Raw genomic sequence first — 16,986 nt, 5'->3', positions numbered from 1 at the left:
ATGAGTGAACTCATGCAAAGTATAAAGTGTTTAATTCACCATTGAGGAAACTAACCCGAGAGCTTCAGTAACTTAACAAATATTCCCCTTGGAGGGGCTAAACTGGAGCATAGACATGCCTGCTTCTCTCACATGCCCCCCACCTAGTAAGTATTGGGTTGGCCAAAAAGTTCATTTGGTTAATAAATTCGTTGTTCAATAAAGTTCTTGGTGAAAATGAAAAATGTGTCTTATTTTTATTTAAAACCAAACAGACTTTTTGGCCAACTCAATAGTTCAGCTATTGAAGAGATCTGCCTCCAAAATCCAAAATCTAGACTCATAGCTGGCAGTTCCATGTCACTTGTGAGTGGATCAGAGCAGTGTTCCAGAATGTGGAATATGCTTCCTCCGGACCCCAAAAGCATTTCCCTGGCATTGTTCTGTCTTCTTAGAGGTGAGAGATTCCAGATGTCAGACCTACTTTGGAGGGAGTGTCTCAGCATGGCCCAGACATTTCCTTAATGTGTCAGGCCCCTGACTCTTCTTAGGGTTTATTTCTACCCTCTGGAGGACATGCATCTCACATCGGCAATGTATTTACCATTTCTTGTTTATTAGGTTCAATTAACATGGTTTTTTGATGGCGGTCCAATGTTTTGTTTTGAGACGTGTCCAGAAAGTTCAGGTTCTTTCATAAAATATTAGGTCAGAGGGTGGGAGAGTTATCATTGCCCTGTGGCAAGACTCTAAATGTATGTTCTTGTCTGCCCAGTGTGACTGGGAACTCCTTCTGATACTTCTTCCCCATAGGAGATTACTTCTGTCCAATAGGATAGAAAAGACAACATCAGCCACATCAAGGCACCCCTTTTAGTGTGCTCCAGCAAAGACACCACCCTGGGGACAGCACCTGCAATTGATGCTTAGTTGGTTGAGTTCAGGGTAGTCCCCTGTCATTCTCCAGGATCCCACTGCTTCAGGATGCCTTTAACTCAGAAAGTGGGTTGTAGCTATGAGGAAGACCTTAGGAAAGGAGTTTCAAAATAAATTGTATTACTCAGAGCAGGAAAAGATGAGTGGAACAAAGGAGAGATTCCAGAAATAGGCCTCACTTTGGATGAGAATGTCATATATGATGGAATTGGCATTCCACTTCACCAAAACTTTTAGGAAAAAAAAGAAAACGCGAGAGATTACATATGCAACCCAGGGTTGGGAAACACTTTCTAACCAAGATAGAACTCTTGGAAATAACAAGAAAAATAAGACACATTTGACTATATTTATGGCAACCCATATGTGACGAAAGGGACCATAACAAAGATAGTAGATAATTTAGGGATCTGGGAAAAGTAGCACTGATGAGGGTAAATATATATAACAAAAATTCTTACAAATTGACAGTAACTAATAAAAAATGGGCACAGGATAATAATAGGCCGTTTACAGGAGAGCAAATTCAAGTAGCCAAAAAACATATGAAAAGATACTCAAGTTCTGAATATCCATAGAAATGCACATTAAATCAGTAATATGATATCACTAGCAGAGTTGAAAAGATCTGTAACTCCTATTGCTGGTGAGGATGTGGGGCAAAGACATTCCCTTTCATTGGTGGGAGAAATGTGAATTTTATTGGCTTTGAAATTTGGTAAAGCAATCTTAATTTTAATTAAACTGAATATAATTGAAGTAAAATTAAAAGCAAATATACTTAACATACAAATTCCTCTGCTAGTAATTTTTACCATAGAGTAAGATTTTAGTAAATTAAAAAGTACATTTACCCAACACAGTTGTCCCTTTATTAGCAATTTATCCCATAGATTAAAATCACCCCTAGTTCCACCCGTTGGTTCCATGTGTTCTACCTGCTGGGAACACAGTACCACATTAGGGTCACTGATTTAGAGTGTATACTGGGCCCTGGAGGATGGTGCCTCACCCTCGCTGGGTGTCGTCTCAAAGCTGGCACCTCACTTGCCACTCATTTTGGCAACTGAGCTTGTATAAGGGTGTTTTTTCTGTTGTTTTTGTGTGTCCGCGCCACACTGCTTGTGGGATATTAGTTCCCCAGCTGGGGGATTGAACCCAGGCCATGGCAGTGAAAGCGCTAAGTCCTAACCACTGGACCACCAGGGAATTCCCTGTATAAGCATGTTTATTGTGGCATTCTTTTTTTTTTTTCGGTTCACGGGCCTCACTGTTGTGGCCTCTCCCGTTGTGGAGCACAGGCTCTGGGTGCGCAGGCTCAGCGGCCATGGCTCACAGGCCCAGCCGCCCCGTGGCACGCGGGATCCTCCCGGACCGGGGCACGAACCCGCGCCCCCTGCATTGGCAGGCGGACTCCCAACCACTGCGCCACCAGGGAAGCCCATGTGGCATTCTTGATGGTGGCAAAAAGGCTGGAGACAAAGAGGACATGCAGTAACAGGAGGATGGCCAGTACTGCCAGATTGTAAAACATCAACCTTAAAACTGTGCAACAGGAAGAATCTAGAAATGGCTGAATAAATTATGATTGGTTCACACTAAATAATGTTATGTAACCATTAGAAATGATGAATTAGAGGTATACCTGTAGACTTGGAGGGATTTTTCACAAGACATGCTTGAAGGGGAGATGCATAGTTCAGAAAGGTGTGTATAAATATCATTTTGTAAAATAACATTAACCCTCCATATATATATATATATACACACACATTTATACACACACACACACACATGCATAATTACATGAGCCTAGAGAAGACTACAGAGCTGCTAGGTTGTTAACACGATTTGGGGATATGGTACGGTAGGGTGGGAGAGGGTGATGGTGGAGGGGAGGAATTAAAGCAGCATTAAAAGAAATTCATAAGTGTTCTGTAACAACAGTAATAATATTGTTAGAATGGTGGCTTGAAGCAATTAATATGCCCACAAAGGACCAACCTCCATATATTAATTTGTCTTTTGGGATAATCTGAATGATGAATAGATTGATGCAGTCTCAGCTCTGCTTTTCTGATAGTAACATTGCTCAGAACTGTGAGGCAGGATTGAAAGCTCAACTTAATTGTCTAGCTCTGGATCAAATTCGGGATCACATAATATGAGGAGTAGTTAAGGAAGTAAGTGCCAATATTAATTGATTTCCTGGGATATGAGTGCTTGGTTTTAATTTTAAAGGAAACTATTATTTCAAGTACCCGTATCACTGTATATTTAATATGGTACATCTTTCTCCATGTGGTTTTTTGAAGTCCTCCTAAGCCTGAATGTGATCTTTAGTTTCTTGTATGCATGTAACATTCTGCCTGTGTCTTCTATGGCACTTGTCAAAATGAGCTTTGTTTTATTTATTTGTATATTTATTTTATCCTCTCCACTAGTTTTCAAGTTACTTTAGATGAAGGACCCATCTGAAAATTGAATTTATCAGTTTTATCTCCGGGTACACTTCTTTATGCATAATAAGCAATTTAACCATAATTATTAAAAACAATAAAATTTGATGGCTTAAAACCTTCATGATTTGAATAGAGCATTTTTTAATGAGTAAGGATGATAGTTTTCAGCAAAAACCATTGTGCTTCTATATTTCAGATCTTGATAAAGTGTGTTGTGGTTTTGCAAGGCCTACCAAATATTCACTCAAAGAAACATATTGCGAGCTTTGAAAGTGTACAGCACATGATAGCTTGTTGTATCTTCTACATAACAAAGGTATTTATCTCATTCTTTGTCTAGTGTCATGAAACTTAGGAGCCCTAATGGTTTAGCAAGTTAAGCTACTTGTAATCACAGTAATTAGAATACTTTGAAAAATAATACCCCCAAAGCATTTTAGATCAAAAGTAGCCTGAGCAGGCTAGTTGGTAAAGTCTGGAAGGGCCTATCTTAGGCCAGGGAGAGGGGGCTGAAAGAGGACATTTTATGGGACCTCATTCATTTTAGAATCAAGAAAGAACAAGATACCAGGGGCAGAGAGGTGTAGGCTTATGTATCCTCACTGCTTGGCTCAAAGGCCAGCATTGTGTGTTTCTTCAAGGGCTTTGGTTGACTGAATCCAGTGAATCTCTTCAAAGAAGGGCCATATTTGCCTACCTATTTTATGTAGTCTTCCCAGAACCTTTCTGATTTGGCAGTGATCTGGAAGAATACTGCATGGATGGGCTGATATGATGGGACTTAAGTTTGCTTCTGTGGAGGTCTGGCAACAGAGAGGCCTCTATCCTCTACCTTAGCAAAAAGGTCATGGTTTGCTGGCAATTCAGGCTCCTGGCCTGACCTCAGGAGCAGAAAATCATATTCCTTCCGTCACTCACTGGTTTGCCGCTCTTGGAGAGACATCTATGACCTGATCTGTGTAGATGCTGAGGGAGCATAAGCCTTTAGCAGGAAGAAAAATAACAACTCACTTAAGGGAAGAGGCCAAACACTAGAATAATTGTATTATTTACCCTCACCATGTTGAAAAGGATCAGAGATGACTTAAGAAAAAGAAACCTGTCAAGCAATGCAATCAGAACAAATTTAAGTTTTTTCTTCCGGTTTTACTGAGCTATAACTGGCATACAGCACTGTGTAAGTTTAAGGTGTACAACATAATGACTTGATTTACATACATCATGAAGTGATTACCACAATAAATTTAGTGAACATGCATCATCTCCTATAGATACAAAATTAAAGAAATAGAAAAAAATTTTTTTTCTTGTGATAAGAACTCTTAGGATTTACTCTTAACAGCTTTCATATACAACAAATTTAATTTTTGATTAAAAAATAGGTAAAGATTATGATTATGATACTTCTCGAGTCACATCTGGAAGCTCAAGAAATACCCGACAATGTAGAATAGAATTATCTAGAGATAAATTCACAAGACAGATCCAGAAGTCATAACATGAAACAAAGGAGTCTGGAGGTAGAAAAGAAATAAGTAGAGAAGTAATCATCTTTCTGAGTCCCAGGCGGGATTAATGTAAGAATATATGTGTAGACACATGTTGGTGAAATTCCTGAAGTCCAAGGATAAGGATGAATCTTAAAGTTTTGAGACCCAAAGAACAGATTATTTATTTGCAATGGAAAGAGAATCAATTAGCTTCAGACTTTTTTAATCAGCAACACTAACAGTTAAATTCCTGGAGCAACATTTATAGAATCCTGAGGGAAGAAGACTAAGGCCCCAAAATTACTAACCAGGAAAAGATATCATTCATTTGTCAGGGCAAAATAAACATTTTCAGAAGTGCAGGCATTTAAAAAGTATTCTGTCCATGTACTTATCTGAGGACAACACTTGGGGAAATACTCTATCAAATGACAGTTGGTTCAGAACAGAAATCCCAAGATAGGGAAAGACAAAAAGGAGAGGAATAATGGGAGCATCGAATCTTGCAATATATGTATTATTAAAGTTAAATAGATAATAATGATGTGACTAGGACTTTGTAATATAAATGCTAAGTAGGGACTTTTGAAATATAAGAGTCATCCTTGAAAGAACAACTTAACAGTAACCTAGAACTAAAGCTTCTATCCTGTTTGGGGTTGAGGGAGGCATGAGCACCTATAGATGCATGGTGCATGTGTGTTAAAAATACATATAGTATAAAACTACATGTTGTATAACATTTTTTAAAATTAATTAATTAATTAATTTTTGGCTACGTCGGGTCTTCGTTGCTGCGTGCGGGCTTTCTCTCGTTGTGGCGAGCAGGGGCTACTCTTCGTTGTGGTGTGTGGGCCTCTCATTGCAGTGGCTTCTCTTGTTGCAGAGCACGGGCTCTAGGCGCGTGAGCTTCAGTAGTTGTGGCACGTGGGCTCAGATAGTTGTGGTTCATGGGCTCTCAAGCTGCAGGCTCAGTAGTTGTGGCGCATGGGCTTAGTTGCTCCGCGGCATGTGGGATCTTCCTGAACCAGGGCTCGAACCCGTGTCCCCTGCATTTGCAGGCAGATTCTTAACCACTGTGCCACCAGGGAATTCCCCACGTATTGTATAACATTATTATTTTCTTTTGATGGAATATATGTATTTAGAGATGACTCAGGAATATGTAGGCATGAGCTGATCTTTAAAGCACAGTAGGACTTCAAAATTGACAGGAAAGAAAAGCAAACAGAGGAATGACAGGGAGGAAAAAGGAACAGGAAAAAATGACAGGGACGAAAAATGGCTAATTCAGCGAAAGTAAGAAGAAGGAAAGTGAGATTGTACTTAAGATGGAAGGAATAAAACCAAGTACATTAATTACTTCCCTAAGTGTGAATGAACTCAGGAGACAGAGACTGTCAGATGGGCTGAAAAGGCAGATTCAAATGTGTATTACTTGAAGAAACACTTGTAAAACAAGATAACAAGCAATTTGAAAAATAAATAGACAAAGATATTGGGAAAATGCAAACAAAAATGAAGGAAGGGTGGCAATTTTCATATTTGAAAAAGCAGAATTCAGTGTCCAAAACATTAATCAGGACAAAGAGAGGCATTATGTAGTGTCCTTCCAATCGCTCCTGGATGGCACCTGGCACTTTCTGGTCTTAGGGCAGTCTCACTGTCAAGTATTAAAGATGAAGTCTGAATTAAAACAAAACTTGAATTGTTTACAACAGCAAATTAAAGGAGAAAAACAATTAGGTTATATGAAAAATGCTACAAACGCGTTTGATAACACTCAGCAACTTTTCCTAATAAAACTTCTAAATAGGTTAGGAAGGGAAGGAAGTTATTGCATAATGATAAAGACATTTACCAAAAATTTTTAGCAAATATCATACTAAACGGCAAATTTTTGAAGCTGTTTCCTTAAAATCAGGCACAGGAGATACTGACTCTTAATAATGTGATTCATTATTTGTAGAGATCTGGTCTGGTGAAATAGATAAGGTATGAAATAATTTTATAATATTAGAAAAGCATAATTTGTAATTGTAGAAGTCTCAAAACCCCATGAGAATCTAGTAAAAGATTACTAGAATTAAAAAGAATTTATAAAATGGTATAAGAATTTATAAGAAGTTAGAAAGTTATGTAAGACACTGATAAGTTGGGTTTTTTTAAATGTTTTTCTTATTGTTTTTATTTTTAATATGAGTAGTAGCCAGTTAGAAATGGACAGGGGAAAATATACCACTTATAATACACACTATTTTAAACTTAACAAAATGTTAAAGAACCTAAGTAAAAGAAATGTGAAATCTTACTGAAGGACACAAAATAAGATCTGCACATATGGCAGGCCACACCAAGTTCCTGAATAGGAAGGCTTACTGTCATAGCTATATAAATCTTTCCTAAAATAATATTTCCATGCATTGCAGTTTTAATCAGAATCCTAGTGAGCTTTCTTTGAAACTGATTAGTGTTACTTAGAAATTCTCAGTAGGTATTAAAATTTACCAAGGCCACTTCAATAAAAAATGGTCTTAATAGAGTAACGGGCAAATAGATCAGTGGAATAAAATAGAGACTCCAGGAAGAGCTGGCTCCGGGTCTACAGGAAGAACTTAATATAAGACAAAGGTGGCATTTATATTCATTGAGAAAATGATTATTTATCAATAAAAGGTGGTGATATAACCGACTCTTCATTTGAAAATAACGCCAGAGCCCTACCTCATACTGTAAACAAAATGAAGTCCAGATGGATTTGAGGATATTTGGATTGCCTTGAAATCGGGAGACCTTTCTCAACAGGCCACAAAATTCAAAAGGTACACACACAAAAATAGATAAATAGATGACACGATCATTTAAAAATACTTTTTTTAATGATAAGACACTATAGACAAAGCTTAAAGGCATTTATTTTTAAAAAATACAACAGTTGCAGGATTATTAACATTGATTGCCTCAGGCAGTAATCAATGAGAAAATAGGAAATAATTTCACAGTTTGGGAAAAGAAGGATCAGATTTATTTTTAATTATGGAGGATATGATTAAATATTTCAGTCACCTTAAAAAGTGGAACAGTGAACAAGTACCAGAGGATGAATGGCCATCTAATGAGGTCAGAGAGAAGCCATTCAAGGGTTTCAAACCTGGGAATGACGTAATGAGATTTGCATTTTAGAAAAAAGAAATTATTCTGGTTGCACAACAGCTAATAATTAGAGGGGGATAAGATCCGAGGCAGGAAATGAGTTAGAAGGCGAGAGGTGATGAACTAAACTAGTGTGGAAAAAGTGAGAGATAGAATTGAAAGGATTCAAGAGTTATTTATGAGATAGAATTGAGTAGGGGGGGATCAAGGAGGGAGAGGGAAGAGTCCACAGTAATCCAGGATCTGGGCAGTTGGGTGAGTACAATGCAATTTGTTGAACCCTGGGTGGGAAAGGGGGAAAAGATAATGAGTTTTGAATATATTGAATTTGGGGGCATACAGGATATCCAGAGAGGTGGACATTATATAATTGGACCTATAGGCTTGAAGTTCAGGAGAGGCCAAATATATGTAAAGACAACGGAGTCATTAGTATACGGGCTCAACTGAAGCAACAGAGATAGATGGTATCACCCGGGGTCAATGTGCAGAGTAAGAAAAGAAGAGAATTGTCTTAAGAATCTCAAGGGTGTTGTTAGTCCACGGGTCTCATCTGGCTTCCACTAGGCAAGAGGAAGAATTGGAAAGGTGATTAGTCCAAAGGTGTTTTATTATTCCTAACCCCTCCCCAACCTTAAGAATCTTTCTGGTGCTATTAGTTCTGTCATTGTCACAAGGGGGTAACTGTTGAAAGCAGGGGTCCCACACAATCCAAAGGACCCCTTTCCATTCCCACTGCTCAGTCACACACACACATCAATTAGTGTAATCCTGGGCTAAAAGGGCACCTTCCAAGGTTACTTTTCTTTAGAATATATTCATCTGTTTGGCCTCACCTCCCCCTTTCCCCCTGAACCCTTCCATCAGTGAGTATTTCCAGGACAGGGGTGTCATTTTCAAATAAGAAAATACCGGGTTACACTGTCTTTCCAGGGCACTGGGCAGCTGTTCACCTTGCATTTAAATAACTAACCGTGGCTGCTGCAGTGTTTCTTCCAGAACAAAGACACTTTATTCCAAGGCAGCTCATTGCTTGTAACTTGCCAATAGCAACTTCTCCTGCTAAAAACCAACTAAACAGCCAACCAACCAGCCAACCAAAAAACCAGTCCTGCTTACACAGGCACTCCGTATATGACCGTTAATGGGGAGGAGTCAGGAGAGGGAAGGGATAAGGATGGAGGAGAGGAGAGGTGGCCCCTAGACCAGGGTCCCAGCAGCGTGATCCGGGCATGTGTGGGGTCAGCTTGGACAGGACATCTGTCTCTCCTCTCTCACAGGAGGAGGATGGTTATCCTTATGCATGGGTGTGTAGGTGGGTTTGGGGACAGCAGATATGCCAGTTCCCCTGCACTGCTCTCTGGAAAGGAAGCAAGGTCATTTGCAGAGAGTGGGGAGGTGGAGAGTGAGGGTGGGCTCCAGAGATGTGAGAAGATGTTTGTGTAACAGCCCCCGTGGGAGACGGGAGAGAGTGCTGACCTAGAATAAGCAGGGTTTCCACCCAGCGTTTGGGGCCGCGTGGAGGCTGAGATCCTCCACGAAATTCACATGCCTCCTCTCTCAGCTGCCTGTGGTTTTTCTCCCACAGCAGTTTGCGGCTGGCTCTGTATTTCTTGACCGCCACCCGTGACTCCAGCCCCTTTCCCCCGCCTGAGGAATCATTTTGAGATCCTCTGGACATTATTGTAGAAATGACCCTGAATGTTCTGGACATTTTCTTTAAAGTATATTGAATTGGCCAAAAAAGTTCATTTGGGTTTTCTGTGAGGTGTTAACGCAAAACCCCAAAGAACTTTTTGGCCAACACGCTATATATTAATGTCAGGATTTGATGCTAGAGCTGGTTCTGTCCCAAATTGATACTCTGAGAATTGTCATTTCAGAAGTTTCCTCCAGCTTGACCAGTAGACCCAGAAGCCTGACTACCCCTGAATCCCAGATTTGAGGCATTCATTTGATAGAAACATATTTTTATAGAGATTTTCTCTTAGGACATGTAAAGCCCAATTAGTCAAATGGCCCTGTTTCTTTTCTCTGTTCTGTTTTAAAAATTGGTAATCTTTCCGGATGGTTCAATCTTTCTTCTTTAAGGAGCAGTATTTTTTTCTGAAAGCTGCCAGAATTCCAAATAAAGTACCACTTCTGAGACATGTCATCTTAAATATTTGATTATTTTCACATTGTTAAAAAATTTATTATGCCAAACATCTGGCACATTAAAAAAATTTCTATTCACCATTTGGTATGTTAAGTAGAATTGGTTCTCTGTTTTTCTTGTTTGGAAAAATTCATTCTCATTTAGTATTTTCCACTGGCATGTTAAAATTCATTCTCATTTAGTATTTTCCACTGGCATTGTTAAAAAATTTATTATGCCAAACATCTGGCACATTTAAAAATTTTCTATTCACCCTTTGGTATGTTAAGTAGAATTCGTTCTCTGTTTTTCTTTTGTTTGGAAAAATTCATTCTCGTTTAAGTATTTTCCACTGGCATGTTAAAACAAGGAGAAAAGATTGCACAGTGCTGTATAAACCAAATATGTTGGAAAGCAAAGGTGAATGGGGAGCAAATGTTAGCTCACTTCTGTTTTCTAATAACAAAACTTGTTCCCTCTCTTATCAGTTTTACAATGAGATTGGACAGTTTTGCCTAGCATTCAAAGCCCTGCTTGACCTAACCCCACCTACCTTGGCAAAATTTGTTTCACTGTTTTCCTTTCCACATTCTGTCCCACAGTCAACATTAGTTTAACACCATTGCCCTGGTCCTACAGAAATATTTCCAGTTCTTAGCATTTGCATTAGGTAGGTCTTATGAGCTTCAAGCAGCCACTCACTGTTTTTCAGCCACCTTATATATTCTTTCCCTGCCTGGGAAGTAATAGTTGTTACTTATCTTATATACTAACCTATTCAGCTTAACAGAATACACCTACAGATAAATTCATACAAACTTATTTATACCCTGAGAGTATTGTCCTGGGGATTCACGGTAAATACATCCCTTTTTTGGGCTCTTTCACTAGAGCAGGGTCTATGCAAATCAGATTGCTGGCCAGGGAAGCTTTCCTGGAGTTAGTGCTAGGGCCCAGGTTTTAACGACCAAGCAACGCTATATAAATCAGGTGGGAAAGCTGTTCTGGGAAAGGCCTCAGCTGTAGGAAGGCATGAAGTCCTGATACCATGGTAACTAGCAGGATTTATACTTGGCTTAATATTTTGTAAGCTTAAAGTGCAAGGAGATGAATAGTGGAAGATGACACTGGAGAGGTAGGTAAGGGCCAGGCTAGAGGAGGCCAGATAACAGTTCGTAACCAGGAGCGTGAATGAGAGCGGCAGAGCGGGCCCCTTCTCGTGAGTCAGTGTGTGCTTCCCCTATGGCTCATGGAGAACCTGCCAAAACCAGCTGACCTCCAGCCTAGTTTACTGCCAGAATGTCCTGTAAATCATTTACTGCTATAAATGCCCCCAAGACATCATGAGGTCAGTAATTGTGCCATTTCACAAAGAAGACAACTCAAGACAAGAAGTGGTGGTTATGTGACCTTTAAGAATGATTTTGTTTTAGCATGGATCTTTTAAGTGGAAATGTTTTTTCATAGTTAACTTACTGTACCAAAAGAGGTATGGCTGTATGTCCCAGAGATATGGAGAATTCATTACTGATGAGATTCCTGGTTTTGTCCTTTATTTAAAATAGTGAAATCATGCAGTTTTAATTCTAGGGAAATATGATCTGGAGGTAAGCTTACAGTTTTCTTAACAGAAACAGGGGAGTTATATCCAAAACATGAGACTTTTGAATTTATGGAAGATGATACATGACTCTTGAAAATAGACTTGCGTTTCCAACAGAGAAAATTAATAAATATTTTAAATTAGATTCTGCGTTCATGGAAGGAATATGACCTGGCAGTAATGATTATAAATTATGGAAAAAAGATGTTGGACATCACATCAGGGTGCAAATCTCTGTTTGGTGTTACTGACCAAGAAGAAATGCCAGAGGAGGTAATTGTTCTTTGTGTTTCATCTTTAAAGGTATATTTAGCTGAATTTTCTAAGAGGTCATGTAGTATTAGTGAACATGTTAGAAAATTGATCAATTTTTAATTTGTTGTATTTACATAAAAGAAAGCGAATATGTGAAGAGCTTTTTTTCCTTTTAATTATTATCAAGAAAATGAAAAGGTATCCGTGCTGGAATACTTAATAGCCCCTGTCACACGTACTGATGATCAGTTAGGTGTTGACAGAGAGCTTCCTACACCCAGTTGGGCATTGGACTGAAAGCCCTCTACAGTCTCTCCCAGACTGAAGATTTTTATTATTCTGAGTGGGTCATTGAATGCAGTAAATACACGTCAGAGCTTTTCACTCTGTTCAAAGTAGATTTCCTAAACTCCCTGTGACACCTCAGTTGTCTCCTTTATGAGGCTGGTAATGTTAGAGACAACTTTTTAATATCTGCCTCCCAAGCATGGGTCTTACTAGAATCTTATTTTATTGCCTTTTCTTGAAACTATGTGGTTAAATGATTTTGTAGATCAAATTTTGAAGTACTGCTTAGTTTATCAGGTTTCTGAGGAGCATCAGGAGCTACAGTACTTGACGCCCCTTCTGTGACTGGGGCCAGGGTAGAAACTGTTACCCCCAAGCCTGTTTCAGTTGGAGTAGCTCCATTTCTCTCTCTATTATATGCTGCAAAAGCTTAAAAAAACCCCACTGGATGAATATTTTTAGCCATACTACATTTGTTGGGGGGAGGGTTGTCTAGAGAAGGTTTTGATTTAAACTGAAAGCAACTTGAGCGTTTTTTTTCACCAAGTGTTGTCCACTCAAGAGTCCGTCAGCCAGACCCTTTATGTCACCCAGGCCTTGACTCAGGGCTCTGTCCCTTCACATCATGGTAGGACAGGACCCCTTGCCCCTTTCCTTGGAGCCTCTAGTCCAGCAGAGGGTTGTGATACTTCTTTCAGACTAAGACTGTAGGGACTGAGAACCTAATACCTACTTTATGGGAGTCAGAAGTCATTATAACCATTCAGGGTCCCTTTAAGCCTAAAAGAGCTTGGGAGGTCTATTTTTTTTGGAGAAGAGGAGACATTAACCAGTCCATTCTCAGGCTCAGACAGATGAAAGCATGGTGGGGAGCCTGAGCTCATACCCGCCAACTCTTAGTCCACTAATTGCTGATCCTGTTATGTGCAATGAAAGGCAAAGCAGCAAAAGCAATTAGCTTCCTTGTAAAGAAGCTCCCTCTGGGAAAAAGAAAGGAAAAAAAGGAAAAAGGGATACATTTCTGAGAGCATTTTCTTTTGAGGATTTTTAGAGATATACCCTCAACTGCTCTCAGAATGTTGTGTGTATTGGGGGGAGCTGTTTAGGGGAGCAGAAGTTACTAGGAAAAAGGGAGAGGGAAGAGAAGAAATATTTTGGTTAACATCCATAAAACACTTAGTACTGTGTCTGGCATTTAGTTAGGCTACAATGGCTTATTATTAATTATTAGTTAATTATTAATACATTTTACCATGTAGATTCATAGTTTGGTCTACCAAGTATGAAACATAATTTAAAGAATATTATTTGAAAATGACAATTCTTGAAACATGTTGAAGTACGTTCTGACATTTAACCAATGTTTCTAGGGTTCTTCCAAGAAGTCTTCCAAGACGAAGAAGCCACAACAGATATTATTACCTGAAAAAATAAATGAACATCTGGGTTTATTGGAGACACACCTACTCAAACTGACAAAGCAATGTAGTGTTTTTTTTTTCTTTCTGTATAATTCTGTTTAGCATTTTGCCGTTTAAAATAGAAAATATTCTGTTAAAAGGATTAGGATGAGATTAGCATTTGGTAAACCCTTTAAGGTTTATGCAGTGCTTTTACACTGTGTCATTAATCCTAACAATACGTTGTTAATAAGGGATTGCTAACCACTTTTTACAGATGTGGCTCATAAAGATTAAGTGATTTATTTAGCATTACATAGCTGACTTGGATTTGAGCCTAAATCTTCTCATCCTAAAGCAGGGTTTCTCAGCTTCAACACTATTGCCAATTTTGGCCAGATAATACTTTGCTGTGGGGGACTGTCCTAGGCATTGTGCATGTGGAGTGACATCCCTGGCCTTTGTCCAGAGATGCAGAGCACACCATTCTCCCTGCATTCTCCCCAGCTGTGACAACCAACTGTGAGGCAAATGTTGGCAAATATATTGTGGAAGGGGGACACAAAATTGAGAATCACTGCTCTAAAGACAAGAATGTAACTGAGAAATAAAGTGATGGCATGACGGGTGTTATGTACGAGTGATTTGAACCATGGTTTACTCAAGTGAGATGGACTCAAGTGAGTCATTGTGCTGTATAGTAATTTAATAATAGACCAAAATGTTAACACAGTGATTGGAGTTTGAGAGATTGCAGTTTGGAAATCTGATTATGATATTAATTTAGTTTCTGGTGATGACAACTATTATTACATTTTTAAGAAGCAGGACTTCAAACCTTCTAGAAGAACAAAAGAGTACCTACATTTATCTCGTTAGGAGGCTCCACTTTCGGCCCCTTGGTCTGTTGGGAAGTAACTAAACTTGTAGAGTTCTGTGACCCCACCTCACCTCTCTACTTTGTGCCTCAGTGATATCTGGGTGGTCTTACTGTTTCAGAATTCCGTGACTTGGATCTCTCATTTTATTTCAGTACACTCCATGTCTGTTTCAAGCTGAATTTATGAAATGAACCCAGTGCTGTGTTATTCACATAACCAGTAAACCTAGTTTGGGGAAAGCTGTAATTGTCTGGGTACATATAAAAATATATAATTTCTTAAAATGTAAAGTGTTCTGGAAATGTGAATTACTTATTTTCATATTATCAACACCCCCAAACACATTTTAACATTTTACTAAGAAGCACAATATAATGTTACTAGCTAAACAGTAGATTCAGTAACAAAACAATAATAAAAATAATAGTTTTGTACAGTGCTTTCTGTGTGCGAGGAACTATTTTAAGTGTTTCATGCATATGAAAACTTATATAACCCTTATATAACAACCATATGAAATAGGTACTGTTATTATCCCCATTTTAAAGATAAGGAAATTGAGGCACAGAGAAGGTGAGTAACTTCCCAAGTTCTCATAACTAAAAAGTGTCAGACTTAGGGACTTCCTTGGAGGTCCAATGGTTAAGACTCCATGCTCCCAGTGGATTTGATCCCTGGTGGGGGAACTAAGATCCCGCATCCTGCATGCCGTGCGGCCTGAAAAAGAAAGTGTCAGACTTAGAATCTGAACCCAGGCATGCTGGCTCTAGGGGCTGTCCTGTTCATTATTCTATACTTTACTGTCTTTTAAAGATTTTTTATAAAAATGGAGTTCATATAATTGGTAGGTTTCTGAACCTGATATTTGTTGATACACAATAGCTGTTGAATAAGAAAGACTCATGCCTTGGAAACTCTTCCCCTATTTGGTGGCAGACTGCTTGGCCTTTAGGGGGGAAAAAAAAGTGAAAGGAAAATAATTAAGGTTATTGGATTTTTTAATCTCCAAAATATGATATAATTGATATTTTAAGGCACATAATTTAGAATGTATACTTGGGTATTTTCCTGTTTTTCATCCCCAGCAAAGAATTTTCATTTTTGCTTATTGATGTTAAACAGAACCAACAACTTAATTCCTTTTAACCTTAGATGTTACAACTGAACTCTCAGGAGCAGAGGATCCCATATTTCTTTACCCTATAGTTTTAAATTGGTCGGTCAAAGGTGCTGTGGAAGAAGGTAGGTGACCTAAACGTACATATGTTGTTCACTCACCTTACTTTTGAATATCTTTTATTCTGTGGATTCTGTTGTTTTTTACTTAAAGGTTTCACTTGTTCTAGGCAGAATATTTCAGGTTCTTACCCATTCAGAATAAGGCAGGCTCTCGATTGCCGAGTAATGAAAGAGACCAAAATAGGTACCTGATTTAAAGTCTGGAAAGACGGAACCTTGATGGTGGCTTATTTTGGCAGTAAATGGTGTTATTATGAAGCTTACAAAAACTAGGGAATTGAAAAATGTGTTAGTGATCTTTAAGCTTAGCTATGAAGAAATAGCAGCATTATTGCTTATCTCAGAGTGAAATATAATAAAAATTAGGATAACTAGTTATTCTGGCAACTATCAGCAATTTTTTTCCCACCTAGTCATATGTTAGAGGTAACTTTTAGGAAATCTTACAACACCAAGCTGTTTGAAAAATAAATGAAATTTAGACCGTAAAGGAATATTTGATTTTAGAAAACCAATAGTTTCACTACATTTACTCCTATACATTTTTTAAAAGTGAGAAATCTAAAAAGTAGGTTAATAAACTCATCTGTTACAACAAAATGACTGATAGCAATAGTAACCTTTCAATGACAATGACCAAGTGTATTGGAGATTATATATGAACCTTCTTGTTTTCGCAGTTATGAAATTTAAACAGAGACCTAGATTCCTGGAATTCTTTACACAAGTTATGCAAAAATGTATGAATGATGAAAACTTTCAACTTATGGTGGAGATAACAAATCCTGTCTATGACTTCTTGCAAAGGTATTTGTAATATCTGTTTTATTAGCATTAACAACTTTAAAAAATGAGTAAAATTGTTCCTTAAAGATATATAAAGTGGACGCAAAAGAGAGTGGGGTACATGCAGTTAAAACAGCCATCTGGGAGGTAGTGAGTATTTATGTCTGTGTAAATAAATAAATAAAAATATTCGTACAGCTGAACTAAGGAATAATAGAGCATGTTTATATTTATAGCAGGAAATAAATTAGGCCTTTTGCTATTGAGTCAGTTTGGATGATAGCATCTCTAGGCTATCAGCATCTCTTGCACAGACTTTTGGGTCCACTTATTTATTTATCTAATTAATTTTTCATCCAGTTTTATTGAGGTATAAC

The 16,986-nt window shown here is 38.3% G+C and overlaps 1 protein-coding gene across 1 annotated transcript in view; it reads left to right on the top strand.

Moving 5' to 3' along the window:
* The window catches only part of CFAP54 (cilia and flagella associated protein 54), a 310,172-nt gene that overhangs the window by 101,621 nt on the left and 191,565 nt on the right, over positions 1-16,986 (top strand). The window contains exons 26-30 of the mRNA XM_030856338.2: positions 3,574-3,693; positions 11,905-12,033; positions 13,674-13,788; positions 15,737-15,826; positions 16,504-16,630. Coding sequence (XP_030712198.2) covers positions 3,574-3,693; positions 11,905-12,033; positions 13,674-13,788; positions 15,737-15,826; positions 16,504-16,630 — 581 coding nt within the window. The remainder of the gene's footprint in view (positions 1-3,573; positions 3,694-11,904; positions 12,034-13,673; positions 13,789-15,736; positions 15,827-16,503; positions 16,631-16,986) is intronic.

This window comes from Globicephala melas, chromosome 10 (assembly GCF_963455315.2).
Source record: "Globicephala melas chromosome 10, mGloMel1.2, whole genome shotgun sequence".
In the NCBI taxonomy this organism is placed as follows: Eukaryota; Metazoa; Chordata; class Mammalia; order Artiodactyla; family Delphinidae; genus Globicephala; species Globicephala melas.
The sequence above is the reverse complement of the archived record's forward strand: the minus strand, read 5'-3'. Positions and strand labels throughout refer to the sequence as shown.